This window comes from Alligator sinensis, unplaced genomic scaffold, assembly GCF_000455745.1.
Source record: "Alligator sinensis unplaced genomic scaffold, ASM45574v1 scaffold215_1, whole genome shotgun sequence".
Taxonomy (NCBI): domain Eukaryota; kingdom Metazoa; phylum Chordata; order Crocodylia; family Alligatoridae; genus Alligator; species Alligator sinensis.
The window spans coordinates 1462368-1480257 of NW_005842259.1; the positions used below are offsets into that span (position 1 = coordinate 1462368).

At 49.6% G+C, this 17890-nt stretch overlaps 1 protein-coding gene and 1 long non-coding RNA gene across 5 annotated transcripts in view; one reads left to right on the forward strand and one right to left on the reverse strand.

Annotated features, from left to right (window-relative positions):
* The window catches only part of SGSM3 (small G protein signaling modulator 3), a 32668-nt gene extending 19219 nt beyond the window's left edge, over positions 1 to 13449 (reverse strand). The window contains exons 1-7 of one of the 4 annotated variants that reach the window (XM_025208887.1): positions 12931 to 13449; positions 8490 to 8582; positions 5834 to 5919; positions 3885 to 3951; positions 1714 to 1922; positions 1478 to 1585; positions 352 to 495 (exon numbers count right to left, since the gene is read on the reverse strand). In XM_025208887.1, coding sequence (XP_025064672.1) covers positions 352 to 495; positions 1478 to 1585; positions 1714 to 1922; positions 3885 to 3951; positions 5834 to 5919; positions 8490 to 8496 — 621 coding nt within the window. In that variant the 5' untranslated portion in view covers positions 8497 to 8582; positions 12931 to 13449. Of the gene's footprint in view, positions 1 to 351; positions 496 to 1477; positions 1586 to 1713; positions 1923 to 2387; positions 3826 to 3884; positions 3952 to 5833; positions 5920 to 8489; positions 8583 to 8836; positions 8965 to 12930 lie in introns of those variants that run through there. The other 3 variants (XM_006027669.2, XM_006027668.1, XM_025208888.1) reach the window with 3 other exon arrangements.
* Positions 11272 to 17890, forward strand: part of LOC112550935 — a 13362-nt gene continuing 6743 nt past the window's right edge. Inside the window, exons 1-2 of the long non-coding RNA XR_003095019.1 lie at positions 11272 to 12122; positions 13918 to 14051. This is a non-coding gene — a long non-coding RNA (uncharacterized LOC112550935). The remainder of the gene's footprint in view (positions 12123 to 13917; positions 14052 to 17890) is intronic.

Here is a 17890-nt window from a genome sequence, read left to right on the forward strand (position 1 = left end):
ACTAAGTCTGGGGTTTAGGTGACTGAAACCTCTTTCACTCTCTGATCAGTGGTCAGCAGCTCTGCTTTGGTCTCTCTCACTGGTGGAATTTTTTTTCCTCACTGCAGTCAGAGCTCCTTTGCAATTATACTCAGACCACCCAAATCCCCCAGTTGATGCAATTACACCCTTCCCTGGATTAGGTTATTCCATTAGCACAGAACAGTTCCTTCCAAATTTCCCTTCCCCACAAGGAAAGGTTGGTTATCCTCGTTCCCTCATCTGCTGCCCTAAGTCCTCTGCTCCACCTCACCTACAGTAGAAGGAACCAACCCTGATGAAACCACCCAGAGCCGAGGCAAGTGGGATTACCATGCCAGTGCCTTGGCAGTATCCAATCTCCGGGTAGAGCCAGGCCAACCCCCGGAGTATCCTGCGCAGACGTGGCACCCCGATGCTGTTCATGTTGGAGAAGCAGGCATTGCTGGGCATGGTGCGAAGCAGGTCCTTCTCGATCTGGCAAGCAACCACAGTCAGAAACAGACCAGGCCAGTGTAATCAGATTAACAGTCACCTCCTCCCCAATGCTCCCTCTGGCTACATCCTTGCCTCCCCCACAGTTACGCAAAGTATATTCAGTACCAGTGAAAGATGACCTGGCATCTACTGGAGCCTGAAAGCCGTAATTCACCCCAGGGCTGGTACAGCACAGATAGGGAGAAGGCATCTGCCTCACAGACACCCTCATCAAGGTGTCCAAACTCAGCTATGGAGGTACACCCTCTACTGGCAAGGGGAGACTTCATGCTCCATGACCATGAGCCCATGGATTCACTACAGAGAACAGGTGCCAGATGGCCAGTCAGTGCCCTCTTTGCAGTATGGGCCTTTATCCAGTGGGCTCTGGATCCATGCCACTCCCCCACTCCCCTCACAGCCTGTTTCAGACAGGCCACCAAACCCCAACTGGGTGGCAGTGACTTTCTACTATTAGCCAATGACCTGGGCTGGACTGGAGTTGGTAACCTGAGGCAGAAGTCTTCCAAGTTGTCCTTTCAGCCTCTAGGTTTAGGGGGAAAAAACAAAACCGGAGGAGGCAGCTGCTTCCCCTTAGATGGGGATGTTCCTGCTGCCATGGCACTGCACTACAATGAAAGGACTTGCCCTTGCCCTCTTTGTACATAGGTGTTCTTATCCACACAATTCACTACACACATCCACACTGGACACACTATGTCTGAGTGGTACTTGTCTGCCCCATGTGTGCTTTAACCATTACAGCTTGAAGCTAGCCAGCAAAGTACTTCTCATGGGAACTCAGTCCCAAATCCATCTCTTAAGAGGAGAAAAAATTAACCAAATTAAAAGATGCAGCCCAGTCCAACTGCCCCTGCCCCTACTGTAAGGCATTAGGAAGACTCCTTGTATCCCCCACACAGGAAGCCATACACTTCTCCATGCTGAGCACAAGGCTGGGGGCACAAGCCGGGGTCCACACCTGTTTGGCAGCAATGGTTTCATCGTTGGAGCTGTTTTTCACAATATCTCGGTAGGACATTTCTGAATTCCTCTTCTTCTGCAGAGCCCCAGAGAGACGCATCCAAAGCTGGGGGAAAAGGGACAAGAAGCTCAAAACACATCATGACAGAGAGGAACCCCACCCCCAATAGACACTAGTGTCTCACCACATCCCCCCACTGTGACTGGGCAGTAGGGCCAGGCCAGCACCCCCACCTGTGGCCTCATGCTGTGTGGGATGCCAGCCAGGACCAGCGTGCGCAACTTGTCTGAACGGGGCAGCGTGACCTCAATTTTGTCCCAGGTAAGGTCCCCCACATCGTGGTTGTGTGTGAACTCCAGGTGTGCCTGCCACTTCAACCTCTGCTGCGGCTCCTCGGTCAGTGGGATCCCCAGAAGCTTGCTGGAGTTTGGCTCTGCACCATCTGTGACAGGCAAGGGGAAAGGCAGAGGAGGCAACAAAGCAGAGACAAGTGAAAAGGGCAGGGGCTCATCTCCAACAGAGACCCCCACACATCTGAATCTTGGAACCCATGGGAGGTGGCTCTGGGGATTTGGATGTGGATGCTCTGTAAACTGAATTTTCCCTCCAGAAGAGCCTGTAGAGTCATAAGACCATCCCTCCCCCAATTTAAGAGGCTAACAACAGGGGTAGTTAAAGTTAAATGGAAGCCTGACAGTAGCTACTCTGCTGGGTACTGCCTGGCTCTCCAGATCTGGCAGACAAAGGTATAGCGCAGCTTGTTGGCTGGAAGCTGGAACTAGGTATGACTGAGGCTAGACATAAGGCAGAATATTTTATCCACAAGGATGATTAGCCACAGAAGAATTCAGTGAGGCCTGGTGTGGATTCACTGCTACTGTGATCCCTTACACTGTAGCTGACTCACTTTCTCAATCAGTCTGCTCTCACTCAGCCACAAGACACTGGCTTGATGTGGGAATTTCCGGGTTAGATGGTTTTGCCTGGGTTGTTCAGGAGGATCAGATCAAAAATAGTCTCCTAGAATCTGGAGGACAGCCTAGATGAGAAGTCACTTTCTTTGCCCCATCCTTGTATTGGTGTTACAGTCCTGGGATGGGCTCCCCACAGAGGTCTCACTACCTCATAGCTTGTGTATACACGTGCACACTGAAATGATAGAGAAGTTGGGCTGGAAGGGACCTCCAGAAGTCATCTAGTCCAACAGCCTGCCCGATCAACCCCGTCCAAACCATTTTATACAACCCAGAATCTAAACGCTTTGTAAAAAATTACTGTCTACCCTGACACAACACAAGACATAACGCCCTAACCTGCCACAGCTATAGCAGAGGAATCACAGCAGCCAACATCCTGCTTCCATAAAAGATTGCTAACATAGGCTCAAGAGATCCCAGGTAGAGGGTCATGCCCCCACTAGAAGAAGGCAAACCCCCCCACATGTACCCACAAACCACTCCTGCCATTCATCTTATCCAAACTAGTATTTCCCTTTCCAGGGCACAAGCAATATAATCCTCTCCTGCCCCAGACAGAGGCCAGGTGTCCTTCCATCTGGGTGGTGAGCTCTGCCCCTACTCAGGCACCCCTGGCCAATCTGCCTGGGAGTTTCCCATCACCTGGGAATACTCCAGTCATCACTGCAGGCATGGGAACTGCAGCTGTTCAGACAGACCACTTGCAAGGTAATTTGTTTTTTACTGCCTCTGTTGTAGGTGTTAATAGAACCCTCTGCTGAAAAGCTATGGTACCCTTTATCATAGCAAAGCACCCCTCAGCAGTCTCTCCTTTCTCCAGCAGTAATAGTGGGCTAGCGGAAATATGCTTCCCTCTCTGGCAGCAGAGCACACTGGAGTCCCAGGTGACCCTGCTGGACCAGGAACCCAGTCTCTAGATAGGCATGCATTCCCAGTCAGATGGGCACTTTGTGCTTTAACAAATACAAATTGAGGAAAGACTGCAGGAAAGCTTAGGCAGAAAACACTTTCCCAAATAAACACATCATCTCCAACCCAACAATGCAACAACCAGGCTTCAACCTGCCATGAAGCATGTAGATAACCCTTAATAGGATATGCACTGGACCTGCCTGGCGTGGCCACCTGGTGTACAAGTGGTGCCTAAAATCCTTGCCTGGCTGCAACTGTCGAAACCCTGACCAAACCGTGGAGCACATAATAACATCCTGCCCCAGATACAAGTTTGAGGGCAACATCCGGGAGTTACACTTGCTTTCCAGTAGGGCACTGGTCTGGTTGGGGAATTTGGAATTAAGACTGTGACAACAGCTCTTGCTCCTAAAGCTATAAGAGAGAAGAAGTTTGAGATGAGGCTGAGAACAGAACAAGTGGCAGAACAGTGGCCAGGAAGATCCTGCCCCTGCACAGAAAGGTCTGGGCCTTACCTTCCTTATCCACTCGGAAACCAAACTCATCGTAGCGGAACTCCGGCTGGTCCACCGAGTCTTCCTTCTGCATGGGGCGAGGGAGGGGAGAGAGCTACTTTCTGTACTCTCACCACTAGGTAGGTGCCTGCTCCATACCCACCATTCCTTCAACCCTCCACCCCTGCAGGCCCCAGGAAAGGAGTACCCTAAGACCCTCACCCCAAATGAAGACCTTCATCCTCCTCCTGAGCCACACTTCCTACCTGCCTAAAAGGCAGCTGACCTGACCAGTGCTCTGACACCATCCTCACACAAAGAGGTATTTCTGGGCTGCCACCCACATCTCATCAGTCAGCTTAGTCCCCCCACCACACGTTTCCCCCATTACTACCCACTCTACCCCCATGCATGTAGGGTCACTTCATAGACAGTAAAGGGGCTTCTGAAGAAACAGGCTTAGGGCATGACTGCCCTGTCAAAGAACTGCAGAAGACAACATCACAGCAATGGATACTATGCTGGCTCTGTGTACACTACCCTCCTGAAACAGATAAGACTTAGCTGCCAAAGCCAGGTGGGCTAGACGTGTGACAAACCTCACTCTGAAGTGCTCACTGTGATACACTCAGCACTGCACTGACATATGGGTATATAGCAGGGGTCAGCAACCCCTGGAATGCGTGCCAAATGTGGCACACGAGGCCATTTTGCTTGGCATGTCGCGGCCAGCCCCGGCTCCAGGTAGCTGCTGCCAGCGATGGAGCCCAAGCTGCTCCCAGCAGGGCTTGCAGCTGAGCCTGCCTGACTCCCACCCGCTCCAAGCCCAGCCTCGGCCCTGCCCCCCACCAGCCGACCCCCCCAGGCGTGGGCCCGGCTGCAGCCGAGAGGCTCCAAACAGCTGTGCCAGGCTCCAGCTTGCAGGTGCGCCTTGGAGCGGGCAGTAGGGGAGGGGCCTGAGGCAGCACAGCCCCAGTCTCTCCCCTGCTCCCGGCACGGAGGTGATGAGCCCAGCGCAGCTGTTTGGAGCCAGCCCGGGGTCTGGGCAGATGCAGCAAGCAGCGGGCAGAGTGCAAACAGCTCCGTTGGGTTGCACAGCTCCGGCATCAGCTCCATGCTAGCGGCGATGGCACGGGCACCTTGGGGCGGATAGCATGGGCAGCCCAGTCTCCAGCAGCTACCCAGAGCCGGGGTAGCTGCTGGTAGCCAAAGAGCCCAGGCTATGGGGCAGGGGCACAAGCAGGGAATCCTGCCATGTACCCCTTGCCCTCATTTTGTTTTTCTGCCATGCCAGCACTCCAGCAACTTCTGAGGTAGGCATTGTGGTGTTTTTCGGCACTCCAGCCAAAAAACGTTGCCTACCCCTGGTATATAGCAAAGGCAGAGTGGGTGCAGCATGCTTCGCTGAAGTACTCCCTCATGCTGTCCTCTACTAGGGGAGACATGGCCATGGAGACCCCTGCCAATAGGCTCAGCGCCTCGCCTCACCTAAGCAAACTTGGCTAAGGGCAGGTTACAAAGTGCCATGGTTATTCCCCTTATTTCTCCCCTGCTCCACTGGTGACATGATCTGGACGTTTCTCCCTGCAACACAATAGCTCAACCAGAATTGGTGGGTGGCTAGAAAAACCATCTGAAAATGTCAACACTGACAGTCATGCAACAGCTGCAAAACAGCAGGGAAAGAATCCATGTGGGTCTCTTCAGCCTCTGAGCATCCCCTTGGCTCTATGACACAGACCGGCTCACAGCTCAACACATTAACCCACACGTCTGCAGGGAAACCTGCAGATCTGATATTTAAACACTGTGTGTAACTGCCTTGAACAACTGCCCCCATCCTGCAGCATTAAGGCTCTGGCAAACCAGCTGCAGCACTCCCCCTTTTATTACTCCAGAGAGCGGAAATCAGATACAAGTGGTGCCCTCTCCCCTCTGCTCTGTGTTCCCCCCACCCTGGTGCCCCGTACCTGTGTGTATTTTGCCAGGATCTCCTGCGGCCATATGCTGGGTGTGAGAGCTGAGAAGGGACCCCCAGCAGAGGGGGTGTAGTGCCCTAAATTCAAAGAGAGCAACACACAGGCAATGACAACAAGCAATACCAGACCCCTCAGCAGATATGAACCCCTAGTACTGAAACCATCTGCAGACAGTGGGGGGGGTCAGGTGGTTGCTATCCATCTAGGGATATACATGGTTCCCAGCACTGCAGTATCTGTGCTAGCACATGTAAGGAACTCGGTATCAGCACCTTCCATTCCCCAGGAACTCAAAGAAGTGTAAGTCATCGCTGCAAAAAGAAAGTTGCTTCCAGGAGGAAAAAGGGTGAACTCTGGGTACCAGCACTTCAGACAGATTCTGTTACTAAGGGAAGGACTGTAAGGACAATAATCGAGCCCCCAAGAACAAAAGGAAAAATTTTAGAAGCGAGTTGTCTGTAAGTCTCTCTGTAATCCTAGGTCTTTGGTGACACAGTGCCCCCTACTGTCACGCTGTGGTATTCATTCAAGAAGTGAGTGCCATCTGCCTTGTCACCAGCCCCAATTCTTGTGGCAATGGGCAAGCCCTGGAGTGCTACCAGCCAAGGCCTGGTCCAGGTTTCAGCTGGGAGCGGAGGAGATCACAGTTCTCCAAAGGGGTTATATCTCTCCCCAGCTTCTTTCTCCAGGGAATGTAATTCCAGGAGACCTGGGGGAAGGGAGGGAGGGGGTAACAGGGATGATTTCAGGTGTGGGAGCTCACAGCCGTGTCTGGAAGCTTACTTATATAGTTGAGAACATCACACCCTGCTACAGTCTCAGACTTCGCCCCCTTCAACAGCTCCCCGTTCAAACAAGAATGCTGAGTTTAGGAGTCAGAACAGGACCCTCTCCTCCTGCCCCATGCCATGGGGAGTGTCACTACCCCTGGGAAGGGGCTGGCTTCACTACCTGACATAGCACTCCTTCCTCACCTACCTCAGCCAGTCCTCCAGGGAGCAAGATGATGGTGGAGGAGGAACTGCTGCACGGGGGCCCAGCAAGGGAAGGAAGAACTGTGCGTACAGAGTGGGAGAACTAGACTCAGGCCTAGGCTGAAAGGTGCAGCTGCTTGCTGCTGTACCAGTGCCCATCCCACCGCAACCTCCTTTCTGCCCTAGTGCTATTCAGGCAGCAGGGGGAGCAAGCAACTTGTAGGACATCAAGGCTGTCCCTGAGAGGAAGACTCTGGGATGGACAAAGAGCCAAGCAAGGCTGACAATGATGCACGAGAGAGACTAGGTCTTGGCCTCTCTCCCGCTATGTGCTCCATGACTGGGGTAAATTTCTGCAGGACCCAGTGCTGGGGAGGGAGGGAGAGAGAACAGATTCAGACTGACTGAATTAAGCATCAGAGCTGGAAGAGATCTCAAGCATCATCTGGTCCAAGCCCCTACAAATGCAGGAATGGTATCCCTAAACCAGGAGTGGCCAACCTGTGGCATGAATGCCATAACTGGGATGGGCAGTCTCTGTGGGTGGCATGCAGCAGATCAGGGAGGGGATAGGCAGCACAGCAGTAGATAAGGCAGGGAGCAGAAAGCCAAGCAGCAGATCAGGCAGAGGAACAGGATCAGAGCGGCACTTGTGCCAGGTGGGCTAGACAGAGGGCTAATTTGTGACATGCTTGCCAAAAAGGTCCCCCTCTGCCCAAGGCCACCCCTATCAACTGCTTACCCAGCCTCCTCCTGAAGCCATGATAGGCAGTCCATTGCCATACTATTATAACAGTAAAGGAGGTTTTTTTTCTGAGATCTAATCAAGATTTGCTTTGCTGCAATTTAAAACCAGGGCTCCATATCTTGTCCTTTGTGACATGGGAGAACTGTTCTCCCTTCTCTTTAAGGCAGCCTTTCAAATATTTGAAAACTGCTAACATGTGCCCCCTTAATTTCCTTCTTTCCACGCTACGCGTACCTAATTCTCTTAATCTGCTCATACGGTTTGCATTCCAACCCCTTTATCATATTTGTTGCCTACCTCTTGATACTCCTGAGCTTTTCCACATCCTCCCTGAAATGTGGAGCTGCATGCAATATTTTAGCTGAGGCCTAACCAGCACTATCACCTTCCATGTCTTATTGTGGCAAGGCCACAATTACATTACTTTTTTATGACTGTGTCCCACCCATTGCTGACTCGCACTGAGATTGTGATTCACTAAAAGCTGTAGATCCTTCTCAGCAAAACAAAAGCCCAGCCACAGTTAATTTACTATTCAGTATTTGTGAATTTAGTTATCCTTCCCTAAGTACAGCACCTTGCATTTGTCTGTGTTGAACTTCCTTCTGGCAACTCTAGCTCAGCTCTCCAATCTATCGAGATTCTTTTGAGATCTACTCCTATCACCCAAAAAATCTGCAATTCTTGTTCGCTGCATGTCTTCTGAGCTCAGGGCAGGATGGTAAAGAAAGGAGGGAGGACATTTTATACCTCTTCACCTGACTACAGTGGCACATTAAAATGAGTTACACATTGCAAAGGACAATTCCTTGGGTCTCTTTGCTCACCTGCAGCTTAGTAAAAGCAGACAGACAATCTGAATTTTTATTGCTGGTTCCACCCTCACAGGCAGGAGAACCTGCTCTCTCCCTTACCCTTGGCTCACCTGACATTGTCCTAGAGAAGCACAAGTGGCAGAGGCTCGGTGTGTATCCGTTTGCCCTGAGTGTTGTCTTTTGAGAAGTCTTCTGTCACTGTCCTTTAAAACAAAAAAATGATGATGAGAGATATCTGTCAGCACCTGGGATCAATTATATAGGACAGGCCCAGTGAATTCTACCAAAAAAACAAAAAAAACCCCACCAAACCCACACACACTTCAGTCTTCTCCAGGAAAAATACATCTCACTCCACAGCCTATCAACATGGCCAGGGGGCTAGGAAAGTGGGTGGGAATTTCTGCTCAAACAAGCAATCAGTCAACTGGAAAGCTCAAAGCACTGAACTTCCCACCTTTCTTGTGATACCAATGCTACCACCTCAGACTGAAAGAGGAAAGGACTTCAACAATCCAGAGACTCTTCTCTTTTTCACTGACTACTGGTCACCGTCAGTTATTTCTACTTCCACACTCAGAAATCTGCATCCAAAAGGAGATATTAGAAAAAAACAATATAAATCTGAGGGAGTTCAGATAACAATGAGAGCACTGGAGGGACTATGCCTAACTTCCCTATGAGGACATGCAGAAAGCTTTAGAATGGCTTACAAATATGCAAAAAGTGTAAATGCTGTTAGGAGACAGTGATCATTCAGATTGTGTACGGATGCATAACTAGGCATAGGAGGATAAACACACACATTTTAGAGTGTTATTGGAAAACATTTCCTGAGGGAAAGGTCAATTAGACTATGCAAATGGCCTATAAAGAAGAGTGAGGGGAGCCTCCAGACTTGGAGTATTCTCAGAAGTACTCGATCAACAATGCACTGGGAGGAACAACCCATCTTCCAGCCAGCTGTAACTTCTTCTGTAAGTGGGAGATTCAGCCCAGGCAGTGAAAACACACGATTCAGTTTCACTTCCCTGCTCTTGAGCATTAGCTGGTCCTGTGCAGGGTTGGAGGACGGGGGAACATGGATTATGCCTATAGGGAGAGATTCAGTCAGGAAGCAGACTTGAGATATTGAGTTTAAAAAAAATAAATATCACAACAAACTTTGTTAGTTGATGGGTTCTGTAAAACTTAAAAATGCAGCAGGTCCGCAGTTATCTGAATGGCGAACCAGTTGCTGCCACATTGATGAGATGCTATCACAGAGATCCTGGTAATTAGCAACAATAAGTGAACTAGGAGAAAAGCAGAGCAGTAGAAACTAAACTAAAAAAACCCCAACCCACTGATCAGTTGAGGGATGGGACCTCATCGTAAGTGTTGTTCCATAAGTATGGGACAACCTCATAAGTGAACGGTACAGAATTGGGAAAGCAAACTTCACAGATATAAATGCAAATGAAGAGTGGCTTTCTCAAAAGTGGTGTCTAAAGAAGTTTGCATAACTGAGGATGCACTGTGGCTAGTAAAACTTAGCGTAAAGTCCCATAGCTGTTCTGGGAGATTGTTTTCACATGCAACAAGAAATGCACAATGTTCATTCTTGCTAAATAACTAACAAGAGCAGCTGGTAATGTCCACTTAATGCCTGTACAGGAAAATGTCAGTAACTACAGCACTTCTGGTCGAAGAACATGAGGAAAACTAACTGCCTTATTCTTATTCTTGCCAGTTTCCATGAATCCCATGATAAATTTTTTACTATCACAGGGCTTTAGATTAAAAAATAAATAAAACAATCAAACCAAGGGCCCTCCCTGCCTAGCTCCAATCAGACGTCACAGGAACGGGGACAAAGGGTTCTGGGGGACAGACGCTGCTCCTCCCCACTAGAAGTTACACATTACAGGAAGCCATCAAAGGTGGAACATGAACAATTTCCTGCCAAGGCTTTCCTGAGCTGTTTTTCTTCAGTCTGGCAGCCCGAGGTAACTGCACTCTCCTGATGCCCAGACGCATGCTATGACGACTCCTGGCTTTGTGACGTGCTGAATTCCCCCAGGAAGCAGACATCCCTGGCACTGTGGGTACTTCAAAATCCTAGCTGGGCAGCATGGAAACCACTGCAACAGAGCAGAGAGTGGCAGCTAGAGAGGATGCATGTGAACAGAGCTCCTTCTTTAGCTGAGCATCTGTCTGAATAGGAATCACCCGACACGGGCAGTAGCTGAGGGTCAGGTGTGTCAGCAGAGACACTCAGAGCGCTAATGGGAATTTCCACCACACACGGGGAGAGAAGAAAAAGGATCAACTTCTTCAGAGGGAGAACCAGCTGAAACCTATGCACAGCACCTGCCCACACGGTGCCCCACGGTCTCCTACGTAGCTCTGCACGTGTCCCCCAGCGAGGGATTCGATGTCAGTGCTGCACCCTCCCTGGGAATCTAGACTAGGAAAAAAGCAAAACAAAATACACACACACACACTTAACTGTGCAAAGTAAATAAGCCCAAAGCAGAAACTGGGTGGAGACCTTGCAAAACACATTGTACATGAGAGCTTTAGCAGCACGTGACAAACCTGGCACAGAAGCTTGGTTAGGAGCCCAGAGGCAGCCCCCGCCTTGTCAAGCCTCACTCTTCCACCACCCGTTTTAGTTTCCTGCCACGCTGACCTCGAGTTAGGAGCAAGCCTGGCTTGGGATCAAATGTAATGAGGCTCTTTTTTCCCCCAGAACTGATGTCCTCTTGTACAGAGCGACCCTCGGGCCACAGCCTGCCCTCTGCAGCCCCAGCGAAGCCAGAATGCATGTGTTGTGCCGCTTCTCCCCTACCCGCCTTGTTCTCCTGCATCTCTCTTTGGAAGGGGCTTCAGTCACCCTAGTATTTTTATCACTTCCCTCACTCACTCCAATTTGTTGCCCAGGGCCTCCAGCACCCGAGGGGAATACAATCTGTCACACAGTGTCAGCGTTCAGCTCCTGCCTCCTACATGCAGAGGAGGAGTTGGGCCAGCAGGGTTGGACATGGCTGCAAGGGAGATTTTTATTTATTTTTTTAATTAATATATTTTGTGTTCCAGGTCAAATCAGCCCCATTGTATCGATTGAGCAGAACTCAATTGTTCCAAAAACCATATGGATTGAGCAGGCAGGACTCAATCATTCTCAACACCACCTATGGTGCAACAACCGGCGAGCAACCTCCATCCCAGGCTTTCACCCTGGGATTTCAGATACTCCCAAATCCATTGGCAGGCATCCCATGTGCAGGCCCAGGGCTGGAGGACTTGGGATTCAGATGCCCCAGCTTGATCCAAGAGGCTGAGACACCTGATTTGAGCCAAAAGGCCGAGAAGCTGCAAGGGAGAAAATGCACCAAAACCACCTTGCATATCTAACCTGCTAGGGATGGACGGAAACGCCCAGCACTGAGGGGCCCTGCCTCAGCACAGCACAGTCAGGTAGAAGCGGAGGCCCTCCCCTTGGCCAGAGGCCGTCCCTTTTAACCATGAGCCACCCTGGGCCCGCCTGCCCCCACCACTTCCTCCGCCAGGGCCGCATTTCAGAGCAATGAACTTGGTAGGCAGGTTTTTCCTGCCTTGGGTTGCTATGGAAACCTTCCTGAAAGCAGCCATCTGGGACCTGGCAGAGAGAAAGACACTCAGCCTTGCTGCTGGCCTGCGAGTGCCAGGGGTGTGCAAGAGGACAGGGTGGGGGTGGAGGAATCACATCAGGAAGGCAGGTAGGTGCCATAAGCCGATGCACTGGATGTCAGGACACTGGAAAATGGCCAAAGATCCAAGTGTTTCTGTGCCTAACCTGTTTGTCTGGGGTTGCATCCTGTGGCTCCTTATGCTGAAACACTCCAGGGTGCTTTCTCTGGCAAGTGTGGGAGAACTTAGTCTGATCTTCAGTAGGAATTGTGGGCAAGGGATTGGTGGTCTAGCCCACTTGAATTATTTTTTCCACCCCTCTCTTTTTCCCCCCCAAAAATAATCAGGCCCCAGCCTGAGTTCATGCAAATCCTGGATACTAATTTACACTCTCAGATGAGTGAATTTACCTGGGGTTGAGGCATCTCTAATCCTAAACTTATAAGATTTTGAATGCATTTTGTAGGTTAAAACTTGGGTGATTTGTGCAGGGAAGATGTCCTTTGTGTAGTCTGCCATTCCTAAAGTAATATGGGGCCTTCTTAAGGGGTCACTTATTTTAAGAGGCATGTCTCTAAGACGGTGGTCACCAACCAGTGGATCTTGATCCACCGGTAGATCTCAGAGCCTCTTGGAGTCAATCCGAGGCTGGGGTGGGGGCTGAGGGCCCGCATGCATGCACGCGTGTGCCCCAGCCCAGCAGGTCAGTCTGTAGGGGAGGGAAGGGGTTGGGGCTAGTTCCCCCCACAGTGAGGGACAGTGCCATAGAGGCAGAAGCAGTGGTAAGTTGAGGGGGACCCTGGCCAGGTGGGATTTACTTGCTGGGGAGGCAAGCCCCCAAATAATTTTTTCTCCCTCTGCCTCAATCTTGCCCCCACTCCCTCCCCACAGACTTACCTGCTGGCTGGGAGGCGAGGGGGGTGGGGGGTAGCAGTGGCACCTGGTAGATCTTGGCTTGCTTTTAAATGCTAAAGGTGATCTCCTACTTAAAAAGGTTGGAGACCACTGCTCTGAGAGCTCCTAAATCCTGCAGGGGGAGGCTGCCTATTGCTGTTGAAATGTTCCTTTGTATGTGCATGTGTTGTTTTTCAGTTGTGCAACCTTCCTGTTGCATTAGCATAACTTGCTCTTAGTTTTTTAGCTAAATAAAAAAAAAAAAATCCTGCCATGCTTTATTTTGGTCCCCCATGCCCCCGACTTTTGATCTACTAGAGGAACCTTTACCATTTCTAAGTACTGGTAAAAGGAAGGTGCAGAGTAGCACAGGGCCCCTGCAGGACAAATCATGGCAGTTGGTGACAGACAAAGAGGAAAAAGCGGAGTTCAATGAGTTCTTCGCTTCAGTATTCCTAAGTACTGGCCAAGACAATTCGCCCAACTTGAACACAGATAGATGTTTAAGAGGCACCAGACCCCTAACAGTTAGTGCTGACTTAGTTAAGGAGCACTTGGAGAGACTGGATGGGTACAAGTCAGCCGGCCCAGCTGACCTCCTCCATGGGTGCTGAAGGAATTGGCCAGTGTCATAGCTGAGCCGTTGGCACGGCTGTTTGAGCACTCATGGTGCTCTGGCCAGGTCCCTGAGGACCAGAAAAGGGACAACATGGTGCCCATTTTTAAGAAGGGGAGGAGGGATGAGCCAGGTAACTTTAGGCCAGTCAGTCTTACCTCTATCCTCGGGAAAACACTGGAAAAAATCATTAAAGAGCGCATTTGTGAAGGGCCAGCAGGGGAAATGATGCTGAGGGGAAACCAGCATGGGTTCATCACAGGCAGATCCTGCCTGACAAACCTTATACCCTTTTACGACCAGGTCACACGCTGCCTAGACGCAGGAGCCAAGGAAAATGTCATCTACCTGGACTTTAAGAAGGCCTCGACCAGGTCACACGCTGCCTAGACGCAGGAGCCAAGGAAAATGTCATCTACCTGGACTTTAAGAAGGCCTTCGACACAGTTTTGCATCCTATTCTCATAAGAAATCTAGCAAGCTGTGGAGTGGATGCTTACACAGTCAGGTGGGTGGCCAACTGGCTTAGGCACCGCACCCAGAGAGTGGTGGTGGATGGGTCATTTTCGACCTAGAAGGAGGTGGGCAGTGGGGTCCCGCAGGGTTTGGTCCTTGGACTGGTGCTATTTAATATCTTCATCAGCAATTTGGACGAGGGTGTGGAGAGCACCCTCTCCAAGTTTGCAGATGACACCAAGTTATGGGGCAAAGTTGACACACCGGAAGGCAGGGAGCAGATACAGGCCGGTCTGGACAGGTTGGATCAACGGGCAGAACGCAACAGGATGCAATTTAACAAAGACAAATGCAAGGTACTCCATGTAGGGAGGAGGAATCCCCAGCACACCTACAGGTTGGGGGATGACCTCCTCAGCAGCACAGCAGCTGAAAGGGACCTTGGAGTCATAGCTGACTCCAAGACTAACATGAGCTGCCAGTGTAATGAAGCCATCAACAAAGCCAATCACACCTTATTGTGCATTAGCAGATGCATGACCAACAGATCGAGGGAGGATGATGCTCCCCTTCTGTGTGGCATTGGTCAGGCCGCAGTTGGAGTACTGTGTCCAATTTTGGGCACTGCACTTCAAGAGGGATGCAAAGAATCTGGAGAGGGTTCAGAGGGGGGCCACTCGTATGATTAGCGGCCTCCATTCAAGACCCTACTAGGGGAGGTTGAGGGATCTGGATCTCTTCAGCCTTCACAAGAGACGGCTGAGGGATGATCTTCATTATAGCCGCCTATAAGTTTATCAAGGGAGGACAACAGAGAATTGGAGATACGCCATTTACCAGGGCACCCCTAGGAGTAACTAGGAATAATGGGTACAAACTAGTGGAGAGTAGATTCAGGTTAGACAGTAGGAAGAAATTTTTCACAGTAAGGGTGGCCAGAATCTGGAACGGGCTGCCAAGAGAGGTGGTACTCAAGAGGTGGAGGACTTCAAGAGGAGGCTAGATAGACACCTGGCTGGGGTTGTATCATCTCAGCGCTCTTTCCTGCCTGGGGCAGGGGGTCAGACACGATGATCCTTTGTGGTCCCTTCTGACTCTACAATCTATGAATCTACTATGCTGGCTTGATTAGGGGTTGGACTAGATGATCTCCTGAGGTCCTTTCTAACCCACATTTTCTATGATGCTATGATTCTAAAGGTGCCAAGGACAGGTCACAACTGCCTTCTAACTCCTTGACATGGCTGTCTTGGGATGATCACTGTTTGCAGAGACATCTTTTCACAGCATCACGGTGCTTTAGATGTTAAAAATATCCAGTAAAATGTCATAGGAGCTTCCAGGACATAGTAGGGAATGTGGTGCCTATTGGAGGTGAAAGACCGAGAACTCCTACTCTATTGTCTATGGCCCATGGAGAGTCACTCCATTAAACAGACAATTGTTAGGCCACAGCTCCTCTCAACTTAAATTTTAAGAAATCTGGGGACAGCGATTCAAGTGTGCATAGGAGCCGTGTTGCTTGTCTTGCCATCCTCAAAACCACCTCCAGAAGTATTTCTGGAATTCAGAAGGGGTAATTTTTAAACAGGTTCCAAAACCAAGTAATAAGACAAGAGTATGAACAGGGAGTCAGAGTGGCAGCGGATGAAGAGATAGTAAATAAGCCAATTAAAGATAACACTGTATGAGGATTCTCATGTTCAGGAGAAGGAGGATGAGATCATGATAGCCCTCTTGAACCTGTTGTAAGTTAGCAACTACAGGGACATTGAAAAAGATGGAGGATCTTATTGGAAAATTCCAGCAAGGGTTAAAGTGCAGGGATTACTTGTAAATACCTAAACACTGAGAAAATGCTATGCAACTGTGGAGTCAGTATCCACAAGTCAGAGAACTGCCCTGTGGATCAAAAATCTGTGCCCCTACACATCTGCATTATGCTGACCTCACACCACCACATTCAGCTGCTCATGCAAATCTGATTTTCATTAATGCTATGCAGTCATAATCAAGGTGCAGTCAGAGAGAGCTGTGGGCAATCAACCTCTCTGATTTCTTTTCTTCATGCACATATCCTCTAAGTAACACTGGTCAGTACAGTAGAGTCCATGAGTCATTTATACACCAGACAGTCAGCCAAAGCAAGGGATCTTGTTTGATGCCCACCATCACTACTGCAGCTGGATTAGCCATGCAACTCATACTCCTTACTGCTGCAGCATAGTTAAAGACAGCTAAAAATCATAGTCAATGCATTGTGCAAGTGCAAAAATTCAAACCCAGGTTTCAGCTGAGCGCTCAAAGACATTTCTCTCGCTTGAGGACAATTTCTAGGCCAAGAAGCAGCTTGCTATGTCCAGATATTATGGAGAGACAGCTGCTAGTACTGAAGAAAAAAATAATTCTTAGCTTGTCGAATGCATAGATATGCATTTAATTATAAAGAAATTCTGTCCCCTTCCCTCTGTCACTTGAAGTCAGTCAGACTGGTCATCCTTGAACATAAACGAAAAGTAATCTGCGTGCAGAGAAAATTCCCACTTTATAGGTAAAAATCTGGACAGGTATGCACGTGACTGAAAGAAAAAGTGATATGGGAAATGTAGCCAACCTCAACTACAGCTGTTTGTAGTGCTCCAGCCACACCAGCTTTGTCAACTGTGCAAACATTCAGTCTTAACTGTATCCAGCCTGATATTTTTAAAAACAAGTGGTAATTTCCTTTAAAGAAAACAAGCCCAAAAAAAACGGATGTGAGGAAAGAGTTGCGAGTTCATTCCTCCTTTGCAAAGCTGAGCCTTGTTGATATTCTGTGCTCTCTCTCTCAGCTGCAACATGTAGGGTTTCAGATACCTGGTTTTGTGCAAACACCCAGATAAGTCTCCTAGTGTGTTTGTTCCGCCTGTTCTACCCTGTTGGCCAGGTGATTTCCAATTAACTCTGACATGACACCTACTTGCCATGGTGGACACAAAGCAGACTAGTTTAGAGCTCCCTTCTGCATGGCCTCCCCAGGATTGTTAGCGTAGGAAAATTCATCTTTTCTCAGGAGTGCCCTTCCTCAGCTGATTTTAAAGGAGGATAATAACAAGCATCCACTTGCGAACGGGTGACAAACCAGCATTCTTTTAGCAAGCAGATCCCACAGAAAGCAAAACAGTTTTCCCTCAGCAAGTCATCAGCAAAAATAAAGCTTATCACAATGCGTCTTTGAGTACCCATACAGGTCAGTACCTCCCAAACTTTCTGGGAGCAATGGGCCACTGTCAATCTGCAAAATTTCTCATCCAGTTCCCACACGATCAAATATAACTGAAAAAGGAATGGGGACTTGTACAATCCATGGGCCAGCTGCAGACCACTTCCCATTGCCTCCTGGACCAATGGGGGACAGACTGGGAACTAGTGATCCAGAGAGCTGAACAAGTCAATGGAAATCATAAAATGGGACAGTGTACTGAAGAGTTATACTTCTAAAATTCTTTGCCCCTGCTGTTAGATCTAACATATACAATTAGAGTCACTGGAAGAAGTTAGTATGGGAGAACAAGTGGTGTTTTGGGCTCCGTTTTGCTTAATTTGTACATTCGCTGGCACCCTACACAGAGTGCATCTCACAGCTTCCTTTGTGTCTTCAGCCCCTTTCAGAGTAGAAAGATGAAAAAGCTGCAGGACGTCATCTAGAGCGGGGGCTGACAACAGATTTGGCCCACAGAGCTGGCGGGCTTTGCTTGTGCTCACACCAGGCTGGGCAGCAAGGGGCTGTGCCAGGGTCAGGCAGCTTCCAGTTGTGCCCATGCTGCTGCCGTTTCTTCCTACCTTCTCAGCTTCGGTCCAACACGGGCTGGGTGGCTTCAGCCGGACGTCAACGGCAAGGGGGGTTCACCC